Source organism: Zalophus californianus, chromosome 11 (assembly GCF_009762305.2).
Source record: "Zalophus californianus isolate mZalCal1 chromosome 11, mZalCal1.pri.v2, whole genome shotgun sequence".
Classification (NCBI taxonomy): domain Eukaryota; kingdom Metazoa; phylum Chordata; class Mammalia; order Carnivora; family Otariidae; genus Zalophus; species Zalophus californianus.
This window is the reverse complement of record NC_045605.1, coordinates 105611367-105638545: the sequence shown is the minus strand read 5'-3', so window position 1 is coordinate 105638545 and position 27179 is coordinate 105611367. Positions and strand designations below refer to the sequence as shown.

General features: G+C 59.4%; 1 protein-coding gene across 3 annotated transcripts; it reads right to left on the bottom strand.

The window, feature by feature from the left end:
- Positions 1–608: 608 nt before the first annotated feature.
- CCDC88B (coiled-coil domain containing 88B) lies at positions 609–16518 on the bottom strand. 3 transcript variants are annotated; one of them, XM_027581174.2, is made up of 28 exons: positions 16331–16512; positions 15803–15906; positions 15350–15489; positions 15088–15199; positions 14934–15003; positions 14799–14857; positions 14621–14704; positions 14380–14523; positions 14032–14177; positions 13825–13906; positions 13514–13672; positions 12810–12956; positions 12519–12627; positions 12192–12328; positions 10978–12108; positions 7281–7408; positions 7084–7201; positions 6218–6313; positions 5987–6127; positions 5183–5439; positions 4712–4855; positions 4321–4507; positions 4056–4201; positions 3699–3797; positions 3505–3529; positions 2648–2854; positions 2425–2493; positions 609–1096 (listed from the first exon to the last, which is right to left on the bottom strand). In XM_027581174.2, the coding sequence occupies exons 2-28, from the start codon at positions 15860–15862 to the stop codon at positions 653–655; spliced, it is 4641 nt and encodes a 1546-aa protein (XP_027436975.2). In that variant the 5' UTR covers positions 15863–15906; positions 16331–16512; the 3' UTR covers positions 609–652. The 3 variants fall into 3 exon arrangements, 2 of the variants coding, with proteins under 2 accessions (XP_027436975.2, XP_027436976.1); XM_027581175.2 differs by having other exon boundaries at positions 900–1096; positions 3363–3529; positions 16331–16511; XR_003517624.2 differs by lacking the exon at positions 3505–3529 and having other exon boundaries at positions 939–1096; positions 16331–16518.
- Positions 16519–27179: the final 10661 nt, after the last annotated feature.

Sequence of the window (27179 nt, the reverse complement as noted above, 5' to 3'; positions counted from 1 at the left end):
CAGGCTGCTGCCGGTCACCCCTCCCAGCTCTGCCCACCCCCAGATTCAGGCTGCCTCACCTCAGCCCTGGCAGCCCCACCCTACCCTGGGCGGCCCTGGGTGCCCTGACTCACGTCCTGCCCCCTAGCCTAATTGCCCCTTTCCTGGGCGTCGTTCTGGAAGCTCTGGTCAGAGACCAGTGTCCTTCCCACCTCTTGTGTCCCTCCATGAAAGCCCGTCAGCCTAGGTGACATCCCACTGGGCTGAGAACCCACTGGGGAGCAGCTCAACCCCAGAGGGGTGGAGAAAGTAAGAGAAGGCGAGAAGTAAAAGGAGGGAGGAGGGAGGGGGCGGAGCCTCTGGGGCTTCACTGGAGCCCAGACCCCACCTTCTAAGCAAAGGCGGAGCCCACACTTGGGCTACCCAGAACCCCACCTCCCCACACCACTGGGATATCCGAGTGAGCCTGACTAGCCCGGACCTCAAAGAAAGCCCTTCACCGCCCCGGGCAGGGTGAGGAAGCCAATGGGCACGGACCCCAGCCCACACAGACTTCGGCTGTGTGCATGGTGGGTGCCCTGGGACTCCTGGATACCACCACTAGACACAGAGCACAAATTCAGGTGGTCGTACCCCAGCTTTATTTTCATGTCCCTCACAAACCAGATACAGCTCAGAGATGGGCCCAGGTCACCCTCCCCAGTGAATGGTCCTTGGCTCCCTGCCCGGACCAGGCAGCGAGCTCTCTTGCCCACTTCTGCCTGTCTCCTTCAGCTGGGGGGTCACCCGGAGCCGGCCTCCGCAGCGAGGGCCGCAAAGCAGAGCCGGTGCCCTGGCGAGGAGCTGCTCCTGGGGACCAGCCGTCCCCTCTGTCCACAGGCTTATCCCAGCTCCATCTCAGGGCCCCAGAGTAGGCCTTGGAGGAGCTGGGGGCCCAGGCCTCCTCATCCAAGGACTGGCTCCAGGCGGCCTGCATCCCCGAATTCTTGGGCTGTCGGAGACCCCCACCGGGACTCTGGTGGTGAAAGGACTGCACTCCCAAGCCCCCCGTCCACATGGTGTCACTGGCTGAGGGAAGGGGTGAGAGGGCGTTTCTCCGGCTCCTGCACCTTGAGGCCTGAAGAGGAAGGCTCAACTCAGGCCGCTCCCTTGGGAGCTCCCAGCATTCGAGGAGGCCCCCAGGGCCCCCCACCTTCTGCCCCTGCCCCCACTGCCTGCCCCTTGCAGCTCCCCTCAGCTCCCCTCTCCTCGCTCCAGCTGCACTGGCCACCTTGCCCGTCCTCGAACTTGCCAGACCTTTGCTTCGGCTGTTCCCTCTGCCTGGAATGCTCGTCCCCAGGGATGTTGACAGGAAACTCTCACCTCCAAGTCTTTGCTCCCACTTCACCTCCTCTCTGAGGACTACCCTAAGCACCGTAGTCAAACTCGCAACCTGCCCCACCTAGCGCTCCTGATCTCCTCCCCACGCGCTCTCTCTTTCCAGAGCATTGCCACCTCCTAACATTCTGGGGCTGAGCCGCCCAGTGCAGAACCGAGCACCTGAGATGCAGCCCATCTGAACTTCCATGTGCTGGAATGTAAAACAGCCGCTGGACTCAAGGACGTAGCAGGAAAAAATAATATAAACTATCTCATTAATAAAAATTAATTAATTAACTAAAATAAACATCTCATTAATGACTTTCCACACTGACTACAGGTTGAAATGGTAACAGTTCCAGTATAATGGGATAAATAAAATGTTATTAAAACTAATTTTACCTGAATAAATAAAATAAAGGGGGGAGGGGCACCTGGGTGGCTCAGTCAGTTAAGCGTCTGCCTTCGGCTCAGGTCATGATCCCAGGGTCCTGGGATCGAGCCCCACATCGGGCTCTCTGTTCAGCGGGGAACCTGCTTCTCCCTCTCCCTCTACCTGCCGCTACCCCTGCTTATACTCTCTCTCTCTAATAAAAAAAAATTTTTTTTAAATCTTTAAAAAAAAAAAAAAAAGCGTCTGCCTTCGGCTCAGGTCATGATCCCAGGGTCCTGGGATTCAGCCCCGCATCGGGCTCTCTGCTCAGCGGGGAGCCTGCTTCTCCCTCTCCTCCCCGCTCATGCTCTCTCTTGCTATCTCTGTCTCTCTCTCTCTCTCCAATAAATAAATAAAATCTTTTTAAAAAAATTAAATTAATTTTACCGGTCTCTTTTTACTTTTCTGATGAGGCTACTAGAAAATTTTAAATTATACATGTAGCTCACATCATATTTCTACTGGCCAGGGCCGTTGTAGATAATTATTATTTTTATGCACGTTGTTTACTATCTCCCTCCTGTACCAGAATGTTCCCAGCTGTATCCCCTGCTGTAGCCCTAGCACATCACCTGGCACTCAGTAAAGGCTCATTGTCAAGTAGATGAATGAATGAGCCAGGGGCTCCAGGCAGGCCAAATACCCCCACTCACCCTCTCCGTTAGCATCTGCTTTGTGTTCCGACAGGGTCTCGATGGAGCCATCCCAACCCACGCCAGGTCCTGGGGGTGCACAAGGCAGCCAATGGGCCATGGGGACCAGAGCAGAGAGGCGGGCAGGGCTTGTGCAGAGACCCAAGGGACAGGAGAAAGCCAAGGCGTTAGTGGGTCCAAGGGAGCTGGGGAGCAAATGGGAGCAGGGACCCTCGTCTCTCACCTTTGCCATGGGAGGTGGGCGCGCCCAGGGGGCCCGGCCTGCGCTGTCGGAATCGCTGCCTGGGGGTGTCCCCGGGGCTGAAGGACTCAGAGCTTCGCCCCACAGGGAATCGTGAGCTGAGTTTCCGCCGCTGCCCCCCTGCCAGGGTCTCATCCCGCAGGCAGAGGGAGCTCTGGGCCCGGCGCATGGGTGCCGGAGAAGGGGACCCTGCAAGAAGCATTGGCAGGGAGGGTGTGGAGCAATGCAGGAAGGGGCTGGGCAGAGTGGAGGGGCCGGTGGGGTGAAGCTAAAAAGGAGCAAGGAGAAGAGGCTGCAGAGGCAGGGGTAAGGTCTGGGGGAAGGAGGGTGGTGACAGGAGGCTGGCCTGTGCTGGCTCTGACACTAACTCACTGTGTGACCTGGGGCAAGGCACGTCCCCTCCCTGGGCCTCGGCTTCCTCATCTGCTGACTGGGATAAGTGACCTCTCACTAAAGTCCCCTGCCACTCTGAGGTCCTAGACACCGCTGTGGATGGGTAAGGCGGGGTGGGTGGCGGCGCCGGCAAGAGGGAGGTGCCGGCTGAAGGGGCTGCGGCAGGGACGCAGGGCGGGGGGGGTGGGGTACACGTGCAAGCCACACTAGACGCAGGGAGAGACGAGAGGTGCTGGCAAGCACCAGGGTGGGGATAGGACACACGGGGTAGGGACCACCCTGGTCACCCGGCCCCCAGACCCACCTGTCCCATCTGCCTCCCTGCCCTCGGAGAGCTCCGTCTCTGGGGGGCCCCCCAGGCTCTCGGTGCTGCCAGCCCCATCGGCCCCCAGGCGTGGCCCCCCATGGAGGCCCCCCTCCCGCCGGGGCCGCATCAGCCTCTTCACCTTGTCTGCCAACCAGCTGCCCTTCCTGGGGGCAAGAGGGCACAAGAGGGGTAAGGCCAGGGAGGAAGGAGGGACAAGAGGGCCACGCTGGGGATGGCAAAGGCCAGGCAAACCCTCCTCAGGGCCTGGAGAGGGCAGGGCAGGGGCAGAGGGTGGGAGGATCCCCGGCTTCAGGGGGCGGAGGGGCCCCTCACTTGGTCCGGGGCAGGGGTCCAGGCTCCAGCACTCGGTACTGGTCCATGATCTTCTCCACCAGCTTCTGCTTCTCACGGCGCAACGCATTGAGCTGGTCCCTGCGAGCATGAGGAGGGAGGAGGCGGGCGTGAGGCCAGGCAGGAGCGAGGCTCAGGACACACTGCCACAAGCCTGCCTGCCGTTAGCACACCGACGTGCTCCCGTGTTGGCAAACTGCTACTGTCCTGAGCCCCGGGCGATCAGCCCCGGCCCTTTCCCAGGACCCCCTGGGCATCTGCCCATGAGCAGCCAAAGGGGTCTCGGGGACCCGCTCCCGCTCCCGGCAGCCGAGCTGGGCCCACCCACGGCATGCTCACAGGTACTCGCGCTGTTCACGGTGCAGGTGGTCCCGGCTCTCCAGGCTGCGCTCCAGGAGCTCCCGGTTCTCCCGGCTCAGCGCCTGCACCTCAGCCAGCAGCTGCCGGTTCTCCTCTTCCTGGGCACTCCGAAGCTCTGTCAATAGCTGGGGGGATGGAACAGGCGGTAGGGCAGGTGGGGGATTTAATGGGGCTCAGGGTGGCTACCTTCCAGCCCCCCCAACTCTCCAGCCCCCAGCCAGCCACCACCCATCCCTCACCACACCTCGCACTGTGTGGTCAGCCGGCAGGCACTCAGGTCCAGCTGCTGGTTGGACTCACGCAGTCGCTGGCTCTGCACCTCCAGCTGGGCCCGCTCCAGCTCCAGCCGCGCCAGCCGGCCCCGCAGCTCCCCACGTTCACCCTGCAGCTCACCGCGCTCCCGAGACACCTCTGCCAACAGCTTCTGAGCCCTGCACAGTCCAGAAGAGATGCTCTCCAAGGGCACTCAACCCCCTCCCAGGCCCCCCAGTAGGGGCCAGAAGGCCACGCTGGGCAAGAGGAGGCAAAGCGGGACCCCACAGGGACGGTGACTAACCCACCACCAACCCACTTCGCAGACGGGAACACTGAGACCCGGCCCCAGAGGGGCGGGTCTGTGCCAGGGCTGGTGGTACCTGTCATGCTCACTCTGCAGCCTCCGCAGCTCCTCCTCCAGGCCACGCTGCCGATGCCCGTCCTGCATCAGGCGTTCTCGCTCCGCCAGCAAGGCCATCTCCTGCGCCTCCACGCTGGCCCTCTGGGCCTGCAGCTGCTCGTGCCTGGGATGCACAGGGACTGAGAAGGCTGCAGAGACCTGGGGCCGGGGCAAGCGGGCGGCTAGACTATATGGACCTAGGAGTCTGCCCTCTCCTAAGCACCGGCCCCCAAATAAAGCGAGGGAGCAGAATGCCAGGCGAGGTGCCCACCACACCCCATGATGAACGAGCCTCAGGGTGAGCTCACCCCGGGGCCCAGCCACACGTGAGACCACTGCAGCAGAGGTGGCTGGGTTGAGTGGTGGTCCTTGGGGAGGGGGCCAGGGGTGGTCAGAGCCACCAAGGCCAGCAGTGCTGGGGAGAGAAGCCGGGAGTCTGGGGGAGGCTCACCGGCCCTGCAGCTCCCGGTGGGCCAGCTCCAGTGCCCGCATGTTAGCCTTGAGGTCACGGTGCCGGACCAGCAGTCCCTCTAGCTCGGCCTCCTGCCGCCGCTGCAGCTGGGCCAGGGCCTCATGATCCCGCAGCAGAGCCTGCTGCTGCGCCCGGGTCTCCTCCTGGGACTGCCGCGCCACCCGCACCTCCTCCTCCAGCACCCCCAGCTTCTTATGCAGCTCCTGGCCCTGCATCTCCAGGACAGACTTCTCAGCCTAGAGAGAGGAGGGGGGTGCAATCCCAGTTCCAAAGGGGGTAAGGGACAGGGGGCAAAAGGCAAGGGGCAGGGCAGAGGATACAGAGAGAACTATAGAGGAGGCCGAGCGCTGGAGCAGGGGTGACAGGGAGCAGAAAGCAGAGGCGGGGGTGAGTGGGCAAGGAGAGGGGAGCGGTATCATGGAGATGGGCGCTGGTGCCAGGCTGTGGAGGGGAGGGCAAGAGGCACTAGGCAGGGGTGGGACAGATGGGGCCGGGGTAGGAGCAGGGAAAGAGGAAAGGACTAAGGGCTGGCTATTGAGAGGGATAGAGCTGGGCCAAAAAACAGCACAGAGGTGAGGGGAAGGGGGAAGGCTCGAGGGGAAGGAGCAAGTGGAAGTGAGCAGGAGCGGGGTTAGAGGGGTGCAGAATGGGGTGGTTCAGAGGTCAGGGACTAGGGAACAGGTAGCGCAGCCGGCTGGGAGCTAGGGCAGAGAAAAGGGCAGGCAGCTGTGGAAAGGGGGCCTGAGATTGGGCAGGGGGCAGGGCACCCAGGCCGCCACCCACCTGCAGGCGGCTGCTGCACTCCTGGGCGCGCTGACTCTGCAGCAGGAGCTCCTGGGCTCGCCCCTGCAGGCTCCCCAGCTGCCCCTCCAGGTGCTGCAACTGCCCCTGCAGAGCCACCTTCTCGGCCACCAGCGTTGCATTCTGCTCGTTGCATTTGGAAGGGAGGGGGGTTAGCAGGGGCCAGGCCACTGGGGCAACCCCCTCCCCGTGCCTGCCACGGTCGACACTCACACTGCGCTCCACCTCGATGAGCCGCCCACTCTGGGCCCCCGGGGTCTTCAGCTCAGCGTGCCCCTCAGACCCCAGCCCCTCAGGGCCCTGGCGCAGCTGCAAGGAGAGGCCCCGGGAGGTCACACAGGGGCGTGGAGGAGACCGGAGGATCGTGCAGGGACCCCTTGGGCAGCACTGCTGCCCCATCCCTCCGTCACGGGGTCCCCCACCCCCACGCTCCTGGCTCCCACAGGTCCATCTGTCACTCTCTGTCTGCCCTGCTCCACATCACTCAGTTCTGCGGCAGGGACTGGCCTCTGCCCGGGCCACTTCTCTCTCCACCCTGCTCTTCCTCCGGGCCCCAGTTTCAACACGACTTTCCCCTAACCAAGCCTACATGTACGCGTTAGGGGCTCTGCTGGGTGCCCGCTGTCCCCTGACACCCCGTGTTATGGTGGCCTTTGTCCTTGCCTGGTCTTGCGCCCCACCACAACCCGGAGCTCAGCCCTGAGCTGGGAGCCTCAGAAACAATGGCCAGCCAAGAACAAGGGCAGTAACTGAGCTCACTGGGGAGTGGTGAGGCCCCAGAGAGACACAGCCAGCACCTCAGAGCAGAGCCGCTGGGGTCTGTCCGTTGGAGGAACGAGGGAAACAAGGCCCCCCAGAAGACTACAAGGCCTGGGCAGAGTCTGCCTGACCCCCAGCATGGGGCGCTCTCCAATCGGCCCCCAAATGGGGCACAAGGCAAGGGACTAGTCCAAAATCAAGGGGCAAGACCAGCGCGGGGCTGGAGGGATGGAGCACAACGCACGCAGCCCCCGCTGTCCGCAGGCAGGACGGAGGGCGGGTGGGACGAGGCTCCCAGCGCCCAGGGCCGCAGGCCTTACCTGGACCAGCTCCTCTTCCAGCTGCAGAGCCCTGGTCTTGAGCTCCCTCAGGGCCTCCTCCTTGCTGGTGGCCGCCGCCTGCAGCTCAGCTTCCAGCCGCTGTTCTAGGCCCTGGTACCTGCCAGGAGAAGCCGTGGCACCGACCCCTCCCCAAGCCCTAGCTGCCCCCTCTCTGCCCCTGGGGTGACACCCCCCACCTCTGGTGCTGGAACTCTTGTTCTCGCAGAAATTCCTGGCGCTCCAGAGCTGCCTGTTTCAGCTCACTCTGCAGGTGCTCCAGCCGCGCCCCCAGCTCCCGGCCCTGCACCACGGCCTTCTCTAGCTCCTGAGGGCAGGCACAGGGGGCTCAGGGCCAGGAGGGAAGACCACCATCCTCACCCGGGGACGGGGGAACAGGGGGGGCCAGATTCCAAGGCCTGAGCATCTGGAGACCTGGCTTTCTGTCCTTCCTCTGTCACCCTGGGCAAATATCTTTTTTGTTTTGTTTTGTTTTTGTTTTTAAGTAAGCTCTCATGACCCTGAGATCAAGAGTCACGTGCTCTACTGATGGAGCTAGCCAGGCGCCCCACCCTGGGCCAAGATCTTTACCCCTTTGGGCTTCCACTCCCCCATGGGGAGCAAAGCCTGGCCGCCTTGCGGAGTGACTACGGAAGACGAAAGACGGGGATCGTAAGCCTGGAGGACTCAGAGACACTCGCCAGGCAAGTGTCTTTACCTCTCTGAGCCCGCGGTTCCTCGTGCGCCCAGTGGCAGCTAGCCGTGTCCTACGTGCTGAGGCCATGCGGGCCACGTGAGGGAAAGAGGGGCTTGGAGGAGGCAGATCTGAAGAGCGCCCTGGGCCACAGGGGGAGGGCGACAGAGCACAGGAACTTGGTGAATGTTGGGCCCAACCACAGTGGGGGCTGGCGGGTGGGGAGAGACGCTGCAGGCCAGGCCAGGCCAGGCATCCTGTGGCGGTTGGGCCACACCATTGTGGAAGGGGGCAGAGTGGGCCGCAGAGGGAGACAGGCCAAACCATTCTGAAGTGCGGGGGCCCTGGCAGGATGAAACCACAAGGAAGGGCCGACTGGGACCAGCTGCCTACCGAAACCTTACTCTGGACACAGAGTCTACAGCCTCTGCTCTGATCTTCCCGGTTTTGCAACCCCACTGAGCCTCCCCCAGAGGGAGGCTCTCACTGAAAAACTACAAGTCCCCCTGCCTCCTATTGGCCCGCCTCCACGAGAGCCCAAGGGCTAAGGGTAGAACAGGGGTACCAATGAAGAGACTTGAAGAGGCCAGACCGCGGAACCGGCCCCCTCCAGGCCCTGGCCCCCTCCAGGCCCTGGCCCCCTCCAGGCCCTGGCCCCCTCCAGGCCCTGGCCCCCTCCAGGCCCTGGCCCCCTCCAGGCCCTGGCCCCCTCCAGGCCCTGGCCGTGGCCCTCAGCGCCCCGCCCCACTGCACTTCCAGCCCACAGGGACGCCACCTACCCTCGGTTCCCCAACCTCCCCGGGGCTAAGCCACCTCCTCCTACACCACACCCAGTCATCACCAGAAACTGCTCTGCCCAGGAAATCTCACAAAATTCCCCTTTGTCCTCAGGCTCTTCCTCAGGCTCAGTCCTCAGAGCACACCCTCCCCTCCCCTGCACCTCCCCCTACCCTCACCTGCCCGGCCCACCTGCCGGCATTGCCACTCCACAGCTGCCCCCAGCTCTCTACATTCATCGCCTTACAGTGTTATGGGATCCTGTAAGGCAGGTCATTTGTATTCCAGTTTTCCAGGAGACAGGTTAAGGAGTTCGCCCCTAACTGCACAGCCAGTAGGCAGGGGATCTGGGCTAGAAGCCAGGTCTGCCTGACAGCATCTCTCAGTCACATCCTACAGAGTGAAGCCCAGAGACCCCCCTCGGCCTTACCTACCCGCCCACACCCCCATTCTCCCACTCCCCAGGCCTGCCCTGCCCTATGCCTAACCTGGGTCAACCCAACACTGTGTTCCCCGCTCCTCTCCGCCCGCACGAGGGGTATCTCAGCAAATTACTCCTCCTCACTGAATCTCAGTGTCCTCATCTGGACAATAGGGATGAGACTGGAAACTGCTCAGCTGGAAGATCCGATTCCTCGTCTGCAGCACACTGTCCCCCAGCAGCATGAGGCCCCCTGGCCTGAACAACCTTCCCATTGCCTCCTAGTCTCCTCAGCTTCCCCCGAGGGGCCATGCAACATGAGTACCTGATGACTCTGCTCCCTTCAACGCTCCACTGGGTTTAAAGGTTATTGCCCTCATGTGAAGGTCACGGAGGTCATTTCCTTCCCAAGAACAACCACAACTCCTTCCTTAGCTTGAAAGGAAGACGAGGCTCTGCCCAGTAGGAACCTGCTAGTGAATTCTCTGCCTAGCCTCCCTCCACTTCCCCCCTCACACCCTCCACACCCAGGAGCAGCGCCTGCGCCTCCTACGGGCTCACTGCAGTTCTCTCTCCTCCTCCAGGAAGCCTTCCCTGACATGACCCAGCCTGAGTCCACTGTGCTTCCTGGACTCCCACAGCTCCCTGCACAGCCCTGTCTCCACCCCAGACCCTGAGAGCCTCCCTCAGTAAGGGCATTAGGCTGCCTGGTACAGAGCCAAGGAGATCCCTGTCAACATGCATGAGCCCACGAATGAAGGGGTTTCCAGGTCTCTCTCCTCCATCCCCTGTCCCAGCCCCAGGCAGCCTCACCTGCCTCCTGCCGGCCGCAGGCTCCCCTGCACACCAAGGGGACCCTCCTCAAACCCAGCCTCGCACAGGTTTGCCCACACGCTTGGGTGGATTTCCCTGCCTGGGGACGGGATACTGCCACCAGCAAGGCTGGCCCAGCACGTCTCTCTGGCCCTGTTCGCGTACCTGCCAGGCCCCTAAGCAGCGTTAATGCCTTCAGGTCTCTGCACATGCCGTTCCCTCTGAATGAAATGGCCTTCCCACCTAGTGGAATCTTTACCGCTCCGAGGAATCTTCTCCAAAGCCTCCTTGCCCCCACCCTGGCACTAGTTCCCTCCCCCATGGCCTCCTGCACCCTTTGCAGCACCTGAGTGGCTCAGTTGGTTGAGTGTCTGACTCTTGATTTCAGCCCAGGTCGTGATCTCGGGGTCCTGGGATCGAGCCCCACGTTGGCGGGGGGGGGGGTTGGAAATCCCTGCTCAGCGGGGAGCCTACTTCTCTCCCTCTCCCTCTGCCCCCCCCCGCTCTCTCTTTCTCTCTAAAATAAATTTTAAAATCTTTAAAATAATAGTAATAATAATCAACATGTCTGGGGGCGCCTGGGTGGCTCAGTCAGTTAACCCATCTGACTCTTGATTTCAGCTCAGGTCATGATCTCAGGGTCGTGAGAGGGAGCCCCGTGTTGGGCTCCACACTGGGCTAGAGTCTGCTTGAGAGGCACTGTCTCCTTCTCCCCTACCCCTCTCCCCCTCTCTAAAAAATAAAAGTAAACATATAAATCTTTTTAAAAAAATAATCAACATGTCTTGAGCCTTTGCCCAGCATAAACGAGGCTCATCACACAGTTATCTCCCTTGGTCTTCCAAAAGACCCAATGAGGCGGCGATGAAGAGCACCTCCAGTTTAGGGAAGAAGCAATGGGGGGAGGTGGGTCAGCTACCACAGTCGGAGATCCAGGATGGGCATCCAGGCAGTCTGGCTCCACAGCCATACTCTTATCCCCTCCTACAGCCCACCCCACCAGAGGTAGAGGACATCGGTCCTGTACCCTGGGCCAAGCACGGTTCAGAAGGCAGGGGTGGACTTCACCTTTCACTCTCCAGCCCCAGCTAGGTGCCGAGCACTCCAGGGCCACGGATGGAATGAATAACCCAAACCCCAGCAACTGACCCAGAACCCCGCTTCCTATCCCAGGCTGTGAGCCCCAACATACCTCCTTGAGGGCCTGCCTCTCCCTCTCAGCCTCCTTGAGGTGTTGGCGGCCCTCGTTCTCCAGCACCTGGAGCCGCTCCTCAGCTGCCTCAGCCCGGGCCCTCAGTCTGGGCGCCTCGCGCTCCCACTGCCTCCGCTCTCGGCCTGTGGCTGCCAGGGCCTCTGTCAATGCCTCCCGTTCCCTCGATGCGGCCTCCAGCTCCCGGCCGGCTGCCTCCACGGCCTCCCGAAGCCGAGCCTGCTCCTGGGCCTGGGCCTCCACCTCCCCGTGGGCCTCAGTCTCTGCCTTCCGTGCCTGAGCCAGCTCCTCAGAGAGGCGGGCAGCTTCCGTGCCTCGGGCCTCCAGCCTCCGGGCCTGGGCCTCTAGCTCCGCTCGAAGGGCCTCGGCCTCTTTCCTGAGCTGCGCCACCTCCTCCCTCAGGGCCTCCTGCTCTGGGACACCACCAGCCAGGATCTCCGCTGGGATCAGCCCTTCCCAGGTCTGGGCCTCCGGCGCCCCTTCTGACTTCTGCTGTGGGTTTTGCTGGCCTGGGTCCCCAACCATCCCCTCCAGCTTCTGTTCATGCTCTCTGGCCCCTCTCTGCCCTTGGGGTAGGTCCAGCCCTTGGCCTGGGGTCTCCTGCTCCTCCAGCTGCCCACGGAGGCTGAGCTCTGAGGGTCCAGGCTTGCTTGCAGGGCCCCTCTGTCTCAGCACCTGGGCTTTGGGCCCTGACTCTTCAGTCTCTCCTCCCAACAGCTCGGCCTGAATTTCCACCCCTGGAACTTGAGGCGAGACCACAGCACTCGGGGTCTGGAGAAGGGCTCCACGCCCAGCCTTCTCCAGGGACTCCTGTGTTGCTACTGCGCGGCCTGATTCCTGGACGGTCAAGTCTGAGGTCTGGGGGGCCGTGGCAGCCACCTGGAGGGGTCTCTCTATCACCTGTGGGTCTGAGTCAGAAGCCTGGGGAGGCACAGCTACTCTCTCAAGGGCCGAGTCTGATACTGGGGGAGCCAGGTCCAAGGCCTGGGTGCCTTCATCCCCCACCTGGCCGGCCAAACCCTGGCGGCCCAGGTCTGAGGCCAGGCAAGTCTGGGGAGTCACATCCAGCTCTGGAACCAAGGAGTCCTCGCTCTGCTCCTCCAGCAGGGGGTGCTGAGGGTACATGAGAGGAAGGGCTAAGCCCCCAGGAGGAGGCAAGGAAGGACCTGCTAGAAGGGTTGGGGGAGGGGACTCACCTGGCCCCCAGGCTGCCCCCGGAGCACCTGCAGCAGGGCCCGAAGCTCCCGATTCTCCCTCTCCAGGGTCTGCAGCCGCCCGGCCTCTGCCTCTCTCACTTCATCATGAAGTGAGGGGGCTGCTCCTGGCACGGGTGCTGGGACATATGAGATGAGGTTAGGACCCCTCCCTACACTTTGCCATGATCCCTGGTTCCTCCCACACACCCATAGACCACCCCCCACCAACACCTTGGGAAGAGAATGAAGTCAGAAGCCATCCCCGCTAGAGTTGCAGGAAAAGAGGCAGCCAGCCCCACATCCGCAGCCCCTCTACCAGGGCCCTACCCTCCCGGGGAGAGCCCAGGGGCAGCTCCAGGCTCCGCTGAAGCTCCAGCTCCAGCTCCACATTCTCCTCTGCCAGGCGCTCCACCTGATGCCGCAGACTGTCCAGCTCCTGGGGGAAGGGCAGGGTCAGACAAGCCTTCCCCACCACGGCCAGGCCAATGTGTGGGCTAGATCACTAGGGGAAACAAGGAGTCAGGGGTCACAGGGTGCTCTAGAGAACTCTGGGGGACCATTGGGGCCACCAGGGGTCACAGATGACAGAGTGACTGGGGGTCACTCGGGCAATCTCACCGCATGGGCCTCGCCCAGACGGGTCCGCAGCAGCAGATTCTCACGCTGAGTCTCATGCAGCCTAGCACAGCGCTCTTGAGCAACCTCCAGCTGCTCCTCCAGTAGCGCCTTGGAGGCTTCCAGAGTCCCGGAGAGAACCCGTTCCTCCTGGTGGGGAGCAGAGACACCCGGGATGTGATGCTGCCCCCAAGCACTCCAGGGCCACAGACTCTGCCTTCCCTCCCTCACCTGACCCTGCACCCCTATGCTCTCCAGGCCCCGCCTCCCCCTCCCACCTGCCCCTCCCTCTCCAGGGTCTATCCAGGTACCACTTCCCCAGCACCTGGCCCCGCCCCCTCCTGTGTAGGCCCCGCCCCTTCTCCCCAAGAACTCCCTCCCAGGGCGGCATCCCTCTAGGCTCCACTGCGAAGGGCTCTCTCCAGACAGTTCCTCCCCTGCACTCGGCCCCACCCTCCTCTCCAGGACCTACCCTAACCTACGGCCCCCACCTCTCCCTTCCATCCGCCCCATTCTCCAGAGGGCCTTTCCCCCAGACACCACCTCACCCATTTCTCCTGGTCACGACTGCTTTATCCGTTTGACCTCGCCCTCTCTTCTCCAGGCCCAAATTCGCCCCCGGTCCTGGCCCACCCCAACCCCAGCAGGCCCCGCCTCCAGGCCCCGCCCCTCGCCCCGCCCTCCCCAGGCCCCGCCTCCCGTCTCACCTCCAGCTGGCTTTTGCAAGCCTGGGCCGCCTGTAGCCGCTCGCGACAGCGGCGCAGCTCCTCCTGCAGGCGGGGCAGGCGACCGGCCCGCTCCCGCAGCGCCTCTACCTCCTCGCGGTACAATTCGGCCCGCTTGGCCTGTCCCGATAGCGCCTGGGCCTGAGCCAGAAGGTGCGGAGGTGGGGTCGGCCAGCCGCGGGCCAGAGGGATTAGGGAGGGGAAGGAGCCCGGGTGGCGGCAGGCGATGGGACACGGGAGGCGTGGGGAGAGGGCTAGGGAATGCGGCAGCAGCGGGGAGCATCTGAGCGCACCTCCTGGCGGAGCCGTCGCATTTCGGCCTCCAAACCCTGCACCTCCGCCTGGGAGTCTAGCAGCAGCTCGACCTTCTCCTCCCTGAAGAAAAGGGACGCTGGAGGGGTGTGGGGACCCAAAACCCACAGGCCTGATCCCACCCGTTTCCATCCACGTCTAATCTGCCCCTCTCCCTCCAGGCCTACTTCCCAGACGGGGGTACTCACAGCTCCTGCCTCAGGCGCCGCAGCTGGGCCTTTGTGTTGGCCAGCTGCAGGGCCAGGTGGTGTGAGGGGCCTTCTGGGGGAGTCCTGGCAGGAGCCTCTGGCAACAAAGGGGCCGGCTGTCTCTCCAGCAGCAGTTCAGCCAGACGCTGTGGGAAGTCGAGGGTCAGAAGCCAGAAGTAACCTATCCCATGCGCCCCAGTCACAACAAGCCACATCTGGCTCATGAAGCTCTGCTGGTCCACGACCCTCATCCCCAACCCCACATCTGGGCCCCAAACTCCATCCCACCCCCAAATCTGGGTCCCCGCAGTCCTCCCATTCCTCCACCTGGATCACAAAGCGCCCTACCTGGGCACCCGTATCACGCTCCCGTGCCAGCCTTAACAAAGTCCCCAGCAGGCTCCGGGATAGCATCTCCAGTTCCGGAGGCTCCAGCTCCCCAGGCTCGGGCCCAGCCAGTGCCAGCACCACACCGGCCCCAGGCTGCGTCACCTGGGCGGGTAGGGAGAGCAGTTCAGCAGAGGAAGGTGAGGGGCAGGGTGCCCCCAGGTGGCAGGGCCAGTCCCAGGCTATCGACCAGCCCAAGTACCTCCTGGATGGCAGCAGCCAGCTCACTCTGGACCTCAAGACTGAGGCCCTGGATGTGTCGGATGAAGAGTTCCCGGTGCTCACACTGCAGGGAGACCGGGCGGAAATGCCAGCACGGGAATCCCCCACGTCTTCGTCTCCCGCAGAGGCTGGACCCTACCCTTCCCTCCCCTGCTCACCTGCACTGACGCCCCCAGCAACAGCCGAAGGATGCCTTCCAACTCCTCCACTGCCTCCTCTGCAGAGCACAAGCCACAAAAAGTTAGGGGTGGGGTGAGGGGATAGAAGCAGGAAGGGGTAGTAAGAGAGAGCACCTGAGAAGGGGTCAAACCCCAACGTCTGGAGGTCTGGGGGTGTCGACAGGATCAGCAGCTGCAGCTCCTCCTGGGGGCAGAGGAGACAGGACCTAGGAGAAGGGCCTTCCCACAGGGGCCTCCCAGGCTCAGCCTCCCCTTCCCAGCCCCTCACCTGGTAGAAGTCCCTCAGCCGGCCCCACAGGTGGTTCAGGTTCCGCACCCGCCAGGATGCAGGAGCATCACAGCCCCCGACCACCCGAGGTCCCCCTCGAGAACTAGGAGCTCTGTGGGCACAGGGAGCTAGGTGGGGGAGGGGGGCCATCAAGGCCCCACCTCCCCCAATCAGGCTCCACCCACGAGCCCTCAAGCTCCTCCCAGTAGTCTGTGTGGGGAGGGGCCACCTCAGACTCCTAGGCAGGCCTGTGCCTTCTTACATGATGCCCAGCACCCGGAGGAGCAGGGCCCCATCGCTGAGATGCAAGAACTTCTTCTCTGGGCAAAGGGGCCCCTCTCCTTCCTCCTCTTCCCCCTCAGGTTCTTCCGCCTCTCCCACCAGGCTGGCCAGTCCCAGCGCCTGTGGGGAGCCGAGACAAGTCAGCTGCCCGGTTAGGAACTCCCTTCCCAGCAGAGTGACTCCCAGCCCCTCGGACCTGCCTCCTGAGCCCACGCAGCCTCCTCCTCACCTCTTCCCCGAATGCCCCTGACCCTTGCCCCACGGCTCCCTCAACTTCTCCAGCCCCACATCTGTGCCCACCCCTGCCCTCAGCACCTCCCCCTCCCCCCCCCCCCCCCCGCCCCGACTCTGCCGGACCCTCCTCCAAACCCAGCACCAGCCCCTCCCTGCTGCTCACTTCCCTTTCCCAGCCGCCTCCCACCTGCCCCCTCACCCAGGTGGCCAGGCTCCCACTCAGGAAGTCTTTGAGTCTGGGCCCCTTGCCCCCATCCATGACAGGGCCAGGGTGTTGGTCCGGCTGTGGCAGCTACACCTGCCCTGAGAGGAAGAGGAAGTTCCCCTGGTCCGGGATCCCGGGGCCCAGCCACAGACACCCTGTGCAGCTTCCTCCTTCCGGGAGCAGGCGGGCCTCTGCACCCCCAGAGTCCTGCCTCAGCCCCCACCTCGCCACCCCACATCCTCCCAGCATCTCCGCAGGGCCACAGAGCTGGCATGGTGGTTAGCAGGGGAAGGTGGGGTCAGGGCCACCCGGGAGGGACACCCGCCGCTCTCCTGGCTCAGGGGACCATGGCGGGTGAGTCTGCCACCCCTCTGGAAACGAAACTAGCGATGGAGACCTCAGCCTCGTATCTTCCAGGGCCTCTGCAAGGACTCTGGGCCTTGTGTGGTGAGTCTGGGCGTCCACACCTGCCTCTTCTGATTTGCCCAGCTTCGCTTTCCCCTCCGTGTTTCTCAAACTCACCCAAGCTCTGCTCCCAACCTGGGAAGCCTGTGTCAGATGCCGCTGCCCGGGCAAATCTCCTCCAAACCCCAGCCAGGAGTGAGCCCCCGTCCTCTGCCCCACCCTCCCCCATCTCTCTGCACACCGGACTGAGACAGGAGGTCTGGGCCGTGGACATGTGACCTCACAGTGCTCAATTTCCCATCCGTACAAGAAGAGGCTTGCTCTCTGGCCTCTGAGGGAAGTGGTGTAGTGCAAAGGCCGGCAGCCTGTCTCCTGCTCACCCCCACCCCCCCGCCGCCCTGCAGCGCAGAGGCGTGCAGCATGTCTCGTAGACTGGCCAGGAGGACCTCCCAGGTCCCCCACTGCGCACTATGGGGCCTCCATTCATTCTTTCATCCACCAGCACCTTGCCAGACACAGCTAGATACTGGGATGTGGTGGAAGTCACCTAGTCCCCGCACCCACAAGCCTCGGTACACTGGGGAGATGGCTGCCCCCCAAAATCACACACACACTCAAAATGTAACACTGTAGCTATACTATGTGCATGGACAGTGAAGGGACTGACTCCCGGAGATGGTCAAGGAAGGCATCATCCTGGCGGGGGGCTACACGAGGAAGCTGAGATGGGGAATGACTGGATGAAGAAGGCAAAGAGGGGAGGAAAGGAGCAGGAACAGAATGTGCCGGGGCTCTGCGGTGGCTGGAAGCCCCGCCCAGCGCAAAGTTCAGAGATTATTCATGTGTCGTGGATTCCAAGACCCTTTCTTGCTCCTACTTAAATCTCCTAACCGGGTTACATGGTACAGTTGCTTTCTGGCTGGCTGCAGTCCTGACAGTTGTCATTGCCTGCTCGTGCCCACACTTCAGAAGCAGCAAACCCCGCAGAAAGGGCATCAGCAGCTTGGAAGGAAGGCCCAGAGGCAAGAGCTGAGTGAGCCCTCCCTTAACCCTGGGGACTTAAAGGGTGCGAGCCCCCAGGGAAGAGAACCAGACTTGTCAGTACACTCCCCAAGCAGAAATCTGTCACGAAGCTGGCTTGCAACAGCTCCTGCAGCTGTTGGTTTCAGGGTTGCCTTTTTTTTTTTTTTAAGATTTTATTTATTTATTTATTTGACAGAGACACAGCGAGGGAATACAAGCAGGGGGAGTGGGAGAGGGAGAAGCAGGCTTCCCGCGGAGCAGGGAGCCGGATGCGGGGCTCGATCCCAGGACCCTGGGATCATGACCTGAGCTGAAGGCAGACGCTTAATGACTGAGCCACCCAAGAGCTCCGGTTTCAGGGTTGTCTTATGGATAGCTGGGGGGCGGGGGGCTGCGCTCCAGCACTCACCATGGCTCACTGGAGGAGGTGGTGGTGAAACCCAGACATCACACCTCCGTCTCCGTCGGACTCTAAATGGGAAGGAGTTTTCCAAACACCGTAAAACAACTTATTTTGCTTCTAGTTTCCTTTTTGTGTGTGCCTCCAAATTATATATGATGAGAATCTCCATCTAAGTCAAAAAGAGCTTCTTCGGGAAGTATAAAATAAAGGTTCTAGTGATGAAAGAGACTTGGTACGTAGTCAACTGGCAGCATTCTTGTCTTCCCTGAGTGGTATCTTTTACAATGGATGACATCTTAGATTTAATGAAATATGGGGAAATAACAACCATGGCAAACAGGCTTACCAGGAGCCAGTCATGGTTACAAGAACTTCACGCTTGGGACGCCTGGGTGGCTCAGTTGGCTGAGCGTCAGACTCTTGGTTTTTGCTCAGGTCGTGATCTCGGGGTCATGAGATTGTGCCCCGCCTCAGGTTCCGTGCTCAGCATGGAGTCGGCTTGAGATTCTCTCTCTCCCTCTCTCTCTCTCTCTCAAATTATTAAATAAAATCTTAAAAAAAGGGGGGGCCCTGGGAGGCTCAGTTAAGCGTCTGCCTTCAGCTCAGGTCATGATCCCAGTGTCCTGGGATCCAGCCCCACATTGGGCTCCCTGCTCCTCAGGGAGTCTGCTTCTCCCTCTGTCTGCCACTCCCCCTGCTTGTTCTTCTCTCTCTCTCTGTTAAATGAATAAATAAAACCTTTTTTTAAAAAAGTACTTTAAGGGGCGCCTGGGTGGCTCAGTCGTTAAGCGTCTGCCTTCGGCTCAGGTCATGATCCCAGGCTCCCGGGATCGAGTCCCGCATCGGGCTCCCTGCTCCGCGGGGAGCCTGCTTCTCCCTCTCCCACTCCCCCTGCTTGTGTTCCTGCTCTTGCTATCTCTCTCTGTCAAATAAATAAAATCTTAAAAAAAAAAAAAAAGTACTTTAGGCTTATTGACTTATTTGTGTTGGACTAATAACATGTGACCTAAAGACTAAGGGTCTCCAATTCACAGAGGGGGAAACTGAGACTCAGAGAGGTTACTAACCTGCCCAAAGTCACACGGCTATTAAGTGGTAGAACCAACCGAAGGAAGGCAGTGGGGCCACTGTGTAAAGAGCGAGGAGCTCCCGGCCACGGCGAGCCAGGTCTCACCAGGCAATGGGAAGGCATGCAGGGCAGGAGAACACAACCATTGCTCATCCCTGCTGAGACGCATCTGGAAATGCAGACAATCCTCTCAGAGGGTTGTTATGAGGATTCCATGAGCTGGGGCCCAGCTGAAGCATTCATTACATGGTCCCCGGTGTGGTTGTTATCTTAGGTATTATTAATATCAAGGGTCCATCCAGATTTGACCCTCCGTGGATCTTAACTTCTATTTGCACCCCCTCCCCCGAGGATTCCAGCCCAGGAAGTCCTCCCAGAGCGCCTGCTTGGGGTTAGCCAAGGGCGGTGACTGGGCCTCATCCCTTGGCTGCCCAGGGCCCCTGCCTTGCTCAACACCTCCCAGGCACACCCTTCCTCAAGCCTCGGAGGCAGGCACTGTGTCAACGATGGCTTTCACATCCGTCCCTCCACACACGCCTGGCTGCCCCTCAACCCTCTCCTCTGACTCGCTCCAGCTGGGTCAGGCCCAGGGAGGCTTCAGGGAGAGGGGGAGGGAGGGACGGGCCTCCTCAGCAGGTGACAAAGAGATCCCAGGATTTCAAGGCTCAGTTAGCCCTTGAGGGATGTTCGTCAGAGTCTAGCAGTGAGTGGTCCCTTGCCTGCGGTTAGATTTTCCCTTGAAAGTTGTTTTCAGACCCATGGTCAAAAATGTCAAGAGCGCAGAAGGGTGGAGCGCCTGGGTGGCTCAGTCCGTGGAGCATCCAACTCTTGACTTCGGCTCAGGTCGCGATTTCAGGGTCCTGGGATCGAGCCCCCCATCAGACCTCCTGCTCGGTGGGGAGCCTGCTTGAGGATTCTTTCTCTTCCTCTCCCTCTGCCCCTCCCCCTGCTCTCTAAATAAATAAATAAAAATCTTAAAAAAAAAAAGAGTGCATAAGGGTATAGAGAAGAAATCAAGTCTCCCTCTCATCACTCCCAACACCTACTTTGTGCTCCCCCTGTCAGCATGTTCTGTGTCCTTTCTGAGATGCAGCTGCCATGTTTGTCTGTAACAGGTGGATACAACCATACACACAGGGCTGTGCACCTCCATCCTTCTCGAAATATCTTACAGTCTGCTTCTTTTCTGTTCAGAACCACTGGCCTCTGCCTTTGTAATGGCTGTGTGGTATTTTACTGTGTTGCTAGTCCATCGTCATTTAAACTGTGTCTCGTTGACAAATACTTTATTTTATTTTATTTTATTTTATTGTTTACGTTTTAAAGAGTTTATTTATTTGACAGAGAGAGACAGTGAGAGAGGGAACACAAGCAGGGGGAGTGGGAGAGGGAGAAGCAGGCTTCCTGCTGAGCAGGGAGCCCGATGCGGGGCTCGATCCCAGGACCCTGGGACCATAGACCTGAGCCAAAGGCAGACGCCCAACCAACTGAGCCACCCAGGCACCCCTGTTGACAAATATTTTAAATGTTTGCAGTGCTATAGTGTCTGCCCTTCTCAGATATCTTTTTCTGGCAGCTTTTTTTTTTTTAAGATTTTATCTATTTATCTATTTTGAGAGAGAGAAAGAGAGAGCGTGCATGCACGAGGTGGGGGCAGAGCGGGAGGAAGAGGGGGAGGGAGAGGAACAAGGAGATTGGGCACTGGGCGCTAAGCACCGAGCCGGACAGGGGCCTGGATCCCACAACCCTGAGATCATGACCTGAGCCTAAATCAAGAGCCTGATGCTTCACCAACTGAGCCCCCAGGTGCCCCTCTGGCAGGTTTTTGTGTGTGTGAATTTTTTTTTATTATGTTATATTAATCACCATACATTACATCATTAGTTTTTGATGTGGTGTTCCATGATTCATTGTTTGCGTATAACACCCAGTGCTCCACGCAGAGCGTGCCCTCCTTAATACCCATCACCAGGCTAACCCATCCCCCCACCCCCCTCCCCTCTAGAACCCTCGGTTTGTTTCTCAGAGTCCATCGTCTCTCATGGTTCGTCTCCCCCTCCGATTTCCCCCCTTCATTCTTCCCTTCCTGCTATCTTCTTCTTCTTTTTTTTTTTTTGTTTTAACATATAATGTATTATCTGTTTCAGAGGTACAGATCTGTGATTCAACAGTCTTGCACACTTCACAGCGCTCACCATAGCACATACCCTCCCCGATGTCTATCACCAGCCGCCCCCTCCCTCCCACCCCCCACCACTCCAGCAACCCTCAGTTTGTTTCCTGAGATTAAGAAGTCCTCATATCAGTGAGGGCATATGATACATGTCTTTAAGGGAGTTCAACTCCCACTACTGACAGCATGGGGATCTAGGAGGCAGGCAAGAAGCAGAGAAAGACAGACAGACAAATGGACAACTTAATCAACGGCAATCTCTTCCCGTGGGGCTCAGCTTCCCCATCTTCACAGGGTAGGAGTGGGTGGAATGCCATCTCCCAGTTCCCTTCTGGTTTTGAATTCTCTAGATAGCCCTGGTCCGAGCCCAGAGGCCAGAGGCAGGAGGGCCCTGGGGTTTGAGGAAGCAGAGCCCAGGGTGGCCAGGGCAAGTGGTGGTCAGGGCCAACCAGAGCCTGGAACCAACCAGAGCTGAGTCAGAGGGCCACTTTCGCCCCTTGCCTGCAGCAGGCCCAGAGCCCCACGGGGCACCTGCCCAGGGCCCAGTCCCGTAACCAGAAAGTTCAGGGCCCCAAGCTCAAGAATTAAAAACAAAACAAAACAAAAAACCAGTCTCCAGGGCCTTCTGGGCACCTGGGCTTCTGGTGTTGGGTCTGAGGGACTCCCTCCTCCCCACCCAAGGGCTAAGAAGGGGTGGTTTTCCTACCCACCATTTGGGGGTAGAAATAATGGAGCCAGAGTGGGCCAGGAGCAGAAACGCCCAGTGGGGTGGCCTGAACCAGCTGCCCGATGGAAGGAGGCAGGGGAAGCCAGAGAGTCAGGGAGGGTGGGACCCAGGGCCACCTGCCCAGGGCCGAGCCAGGTCCCTGGGGACTCAGGGGGCCACCTGCAAGACATGAGCCCCAGCAGCTGAAGAGAGCATGACACCGCACGGCCCCCGCCACCTGACACTTGGCTTGCTCGCCCCAGGGCGCCCCCACACTCCTAGGGGGCACCCGCCCTGCCTCACCCTGAGACTCTTACCAAGGCGGACACCAGCACCAGTCCTCCTCCGGGCGGCCTCCACCCAGAGCCCAAAGAGTCTTTTGGAAATACTGGCTCATGAACCTTTCCTGCTTAAAACCCTCCAGTGCCTTCTCCCTGTGCTTTGAATCAAGTTCTAACCTCTCACCATGACCTTCGAGACCCGAGGCTCTGCTGAGTGGGCCCAGCCGTCCACCCAAGCTCATTCCTGGCTCCTCCCTGCTTCCTCAGACTCCCATCCTGGACCCCTTGAAATCTGCTGTTCCTCCAAACTGAAACCACCCCCCACAAACGCACCCTCCCTCTGCCCTCGGCTGGCTCCTTCTCACTCTGCTGCTCTCGCTGGATGGCCTGTTTCTCAGAAAAGATTTTCCCTTCCTAAAGCAGACCCCAGTCCTTTTCCCTCCTAGCCTTACTCCGCTCTGCTGTGCATCTTCCCACGTTCTCACGGTGCCGAGCCACGGAGACCACGACGATGAAGAAACTGACACACAGAGAGGTTAAGTCACTTGCTTAAGGCCACAGAGCCAGGAAGAGGTAGAGCCAAAATACAGAAGGCGGCCAAAGTCATGTTTTTTGAGCAAATGAATTCCTATGTCAGGGATAAGAAGAATGGGGCTCAGAGGGGCTCAGGGGTCAGTAAAATTAAGGGTAAACCCAAAAGCTGCACCACCTCCCTTGCTCCCCGCTCCCTTGTTGCTGGCTAGTGGGAGAGCGAGGCTGGAGCCCAGCACCTGGCTAGCGAGCACAGGGAGAGCGCTGCCAAGCCCCACGGTTGCCAGTCTCCCTCATAATTAAAGACACATGCATGAAAGACCGTGCCAAGATACCATTAAGTGCCCATTAAGCTAGGAAAAATACATCCAGGAGGTAAAGCCCGGATTGGCACATGGTGAGGAGAGACACAGCCGCACACATCACTGGTGGCTGTCAAAATGGCCTCAGAGTTTCCAGAGACCATTAAAACCGCCAGAGCCCTGTGACCCAACACTCCAGCATTGGGGAACACGCCCCGAGGAAGGAGTCCAGGAGGAAACAAAAATAGAAAGTCTCCCTCCAAAGCCTCCCTTAGCCAAATATCAGAGACACCGATGTTCACCAAGAGAAGCCAACTGAGCTGTGGCTTGTGGACAAAACCCCTAAATATCTGCTTGCCCAGACCTTGCTCCCCTTGCTCACCTTTAGGCTTTGGCGAGGCTGTTCCTGCCACCTAGAACACCCTTCCCACCTCTGTTCACCTGGCCATCGTCTATTCATCTTCCAGCCCACGGCTAGAACTCATTCCCCCTCCCATACCCCGTGGCAGGGTGGGCTAGTGGCCAGAGTCCTTCTGTCATACCCCAGACACCCCAACCTGGGCTGCCCTGTCACAGCTCCCCTGCATGGACTGCAAGTGCTCATCCGGGGGCTGGCACCCCTGTGGGACGGTGGGCATGTCGAGGCAGGGACCAGAGCTGCCAGGGCACTGCCAGCTCGCTCGGACAGGAGCTTGGAGCCTGGAGTCCCACCTGACGGCTGTGTCTGCAGGGCCCATGCCTGGCGTGCTCACCGCCATGTCCCCGGAGCCCAGCCTGAGGCCTGGCTGGAACTCTTGGCAAACAGCCACTGGGTGCAAGACACCTGATGTGACCGCAGGGGCACGTGGAGGCAAGCAAACCCCCTAGAAGTCGGAACACGCCTTTCGTAACTAGGATGGGCACATGTGCATCGCTCAGAAGAGACGAGTGACTTCAACTTGGGAGAAGTCGTGGAAATTCAAGATCTGTCATTGTGGCGGGGATGGTCGTCCAAGCGGTGAAACACCACTCAACTGTGCACGTTTAAAGAGTGAATTTTATGATATGTGAATTATATGTCAAAAACCCCCTCCGTCCTTGATGAAGCTGAGGGTGTGGCCCATGTGGATGGTTCAGGCAAGGGACAGGAACAGGGCAGTGGTCCTCAGCAAACGGGACCAACCTGGGACCTCGAAGGGTAGAGCACTTTGGGCAGGGGTAGGGAAGGGAGGGGCATCCCAGGTGATGAACATTGTCGGGAGATGCTGAAGAGGCTGGAGGACCCACAAGCTGGGGCATTGGGGTGACTGTGGAGACCAGGGTTTGCAGGGAGCAGGAGAGAGGCTGGAGAAGGGTCACTGGGGATATGAGGTGACCACACAGGGACCTGGGACAGCTTAGGATTTGTCCCTGCCAAGGCTGACAGGAGCAGCAGCGGGTGCCACTGGAACTCAAGCAGCCGCATTGGATTGTGAGGTAGAAGACAGATGTTTAAAACGGCAGAGCAGCAAGATAGGAGGAGCATGGGTCCCTTGTAATCATGGAGCTGCTGTACTAGCCCTAGACTGTCAACCTTCCTATTGCATATCTGTGAGCTAAGCCCCTGTCTCGAATCACTGGACTTGTTATCACCCTCAAGCAAATCTAGTTCTAATTCAGACCCGCTTGGTTCAAACTTATGCTGAACCAATGGGAACCAATATCCGGGAAGCTGGAGAAAGGATAGCTTTCTCTCTCTCTCTCCCATCCTTCACTTCTTTACTGTTTCCCAAAACGCATCCCAAGCAGGGCACCTTACCTGTGTTCAGTATAAAAAAAAAAAAAAGACTTCCAGCTCAAGCAGGGAGAATCAGTGCAAATATTCACACCCTGGTGGATTGATATGCATGTTTATTAGTACCACAAATCTGTGCGTTCACACAGATGTTATCCAAACTTCTCCAGGAGTTGTGTAAACACACGTGCGCATACACACACACACACAATCCTCTCTCTCCACTGCTACTCCTCAACATCTGTGTGGCCAAACCCCAAGCATGACCAGTAAGGTGAGTTCCCTCGGGGTCAATATCCTCCTGATCATGGTGCCTGCAGAACTACAGCCCCAGGTCTGGAACAGGAATGCCAGCACCCCTCTGACCCTCTCCTTCTCTCAGAAGCTCGGGTCTGACTCCCTAGGGCCCGGCCAGGACTCTCCCCACGGATGCTTTCCCAGCTCCTTAACCTGTGAGGCTTCAGGTGCCAGACAATGTATGGAGAATCCTGGGGACCTACATACATGGATAATAAGAGAGTCACTAGCCCGTTATATTGACAAGGAAACCGAGGAATCGCTAATGACAGGACTGAGGTCTGACTTCTCTCCCAACTCCTAGCTGCTTTTTTTTTTTTTTTTTAAGATTTTATTTATTTAAGAGAGAGAGCGCTCACAGAGAGGGGCAGCAGGGGAGGGAGAGAACGGGAGAGAACCCCAAGCAGACTCTGTGCTCAGCGGAGCCGGACCGGGGCTCAATCTCACAACCCTGAGATCACAACCTGAGCTAAAATCAAGAGTCAGACGTTCAACCGACGGAGCCATCCAGGCACCGCTCTAGCTCTTTCTCCACCGACACACAGGCTACATGGTGGAGAGCAAGCGTTCTTTTTGTTTGTTTGTTTCTTTTTCTCTTTATAACCATGTCTTGGGTTCTTACTGCATGCTAGGCACTGTGCCCAGTGCTTTCCATACATTCTCATTTGTTCCCAACAACCCTATGAGGTGGGTTAGGATTATTTCTACTTTAAAGATGAGGGAAGTGGGGTCAAGGGAAACTAAATAGCCTGCCCAAGGTCACCAGCTTCTCGGTAGCATGTCAGGATTCACAGCCTAGTGGTCTGAGCCCAAAGTCTGGTGACCCCACTCTGGTATGATGCCTCCCAGGGCGGGGTGGAGACTCACCTGGAATTTCTGGAAGGACTTCAGGGGGTCTCCTCAAAACCCTTAAAAAGGGTGTTCATATGTCCAAACGTGCATTTTCTTTTTCTTTTTTTAAAGATTTTATTTCTTTAAGAGAGAGAAAGAGCACGAGCCAGGCGGCGGGGGGGGGGGGGGGGGGTGGGGGAAGCGGCAGAGGGAGCCCAACGCAGGGCTCAATCCCAGGACCCTGAGATCATGACCTGAGCTCAAGGCTGATGCTTAACCGACTGAGCCGCCCAGGCGCCTGGTGACGTGCATTTTCTAAGGCAGAGGGCATGGCTCTCAGCTCTTGACCCAGAAAAGGCCAGAACTGCTGATGCTGAGTAAAACGCTTGGCCTTCCAGGTCAGAGTTGCTATGCCTTTGGGAGGGTCAGGACAGGTGGGTGAGTTTTAGCTGGAGATGTGTTGGGTGAATGTCTCAGGGTTTGTTTGTTTGTTTGTTTGTTTTTTAAAGATTTTTTATTTATTCATTTGTCAGAGAGAGAGAGAGAGAGAGAGCACAAGCAGAGGGAGAAGCAGGCTCCCCGCTGAGCAAGGAGCCCGATGCGGGACTCGATCCCAGGACCCCAGGATCATGACCTGAGCCGAAGGGCTGAAGGCAGACGCTTAACCGACTGAGCCACCCAGGCGTCCCTCAGGGTTTGTTTTAACATTAACCCTTCGGCTACCAACAGCCCAGGAAGCTCATGCCCGCTGCCCTGCCAGGTACAGCTCCAAGCCTCCAGAACCCACTGATCCAGGCCCCTTTGCCTTGGCCTGCCCTGCCCTGTATCTACAACCCTGAAACACAGTGTGTCCGCCCAGGAGATGAAGCTCTGTCAGATTCTCTTGCAATGTGATCGTTGATCTCAGGCCCTCCGGTATCCAGAGTAGCCCACAGACACCACCCACCCCGGCAAGCTGAGGTATATGGCCACCTCCACTCACACCTGACTCCCATCGTGCTCACGCAAGGGGTCACCCAGGCCCTGGGAGCCCCCTCATGCCAAGAGGCCCAGTCAATGGCAACAGGACCCCGGAGGGGACACTTCCTCTCAGAGGCCTTCCTGGGCCTCAGATTAAGAGGCCACGAGTAAAAGAAGCAGGCTGCTGGTGGCAGCAACAGACACCGGGCTTGGGCTAATGGCAAGGAGGCGCTGGGGGGCACGAGTTCTGCAGGAGAAGAGGAGGAGGGCCCACAGCCTGTGGGGGAGCTGGCGGCCAGCCATTTACCCATGTGACCGGAGACTCGGAGAGCCCAGCCGCTGACTCCGGCACTCTCTCCACCTGAGGCTTTCAGGCTCGCACCCCACGGGATCATCTTACTACCTGAAGAGGCAGCTCTAAGTGTCTGCCCTCCTTAAGACTATGAGCTCCTAAACACAGCAGGGACCTAGTAATCGCTGCCTGATGCCAAGTGCAAGGCTTCCCAGGGTCAAAAGCCAGAGGCCCAAGGGCAGGGCCTGCAGACAGCACTGGCCTGCAGCCCAGACCCTGCTGGCCTCTCTGCCCCCCAGTACACCCAGCACTGGTCAGGCCTCACTGGCATCTTCTCCCCTGGAA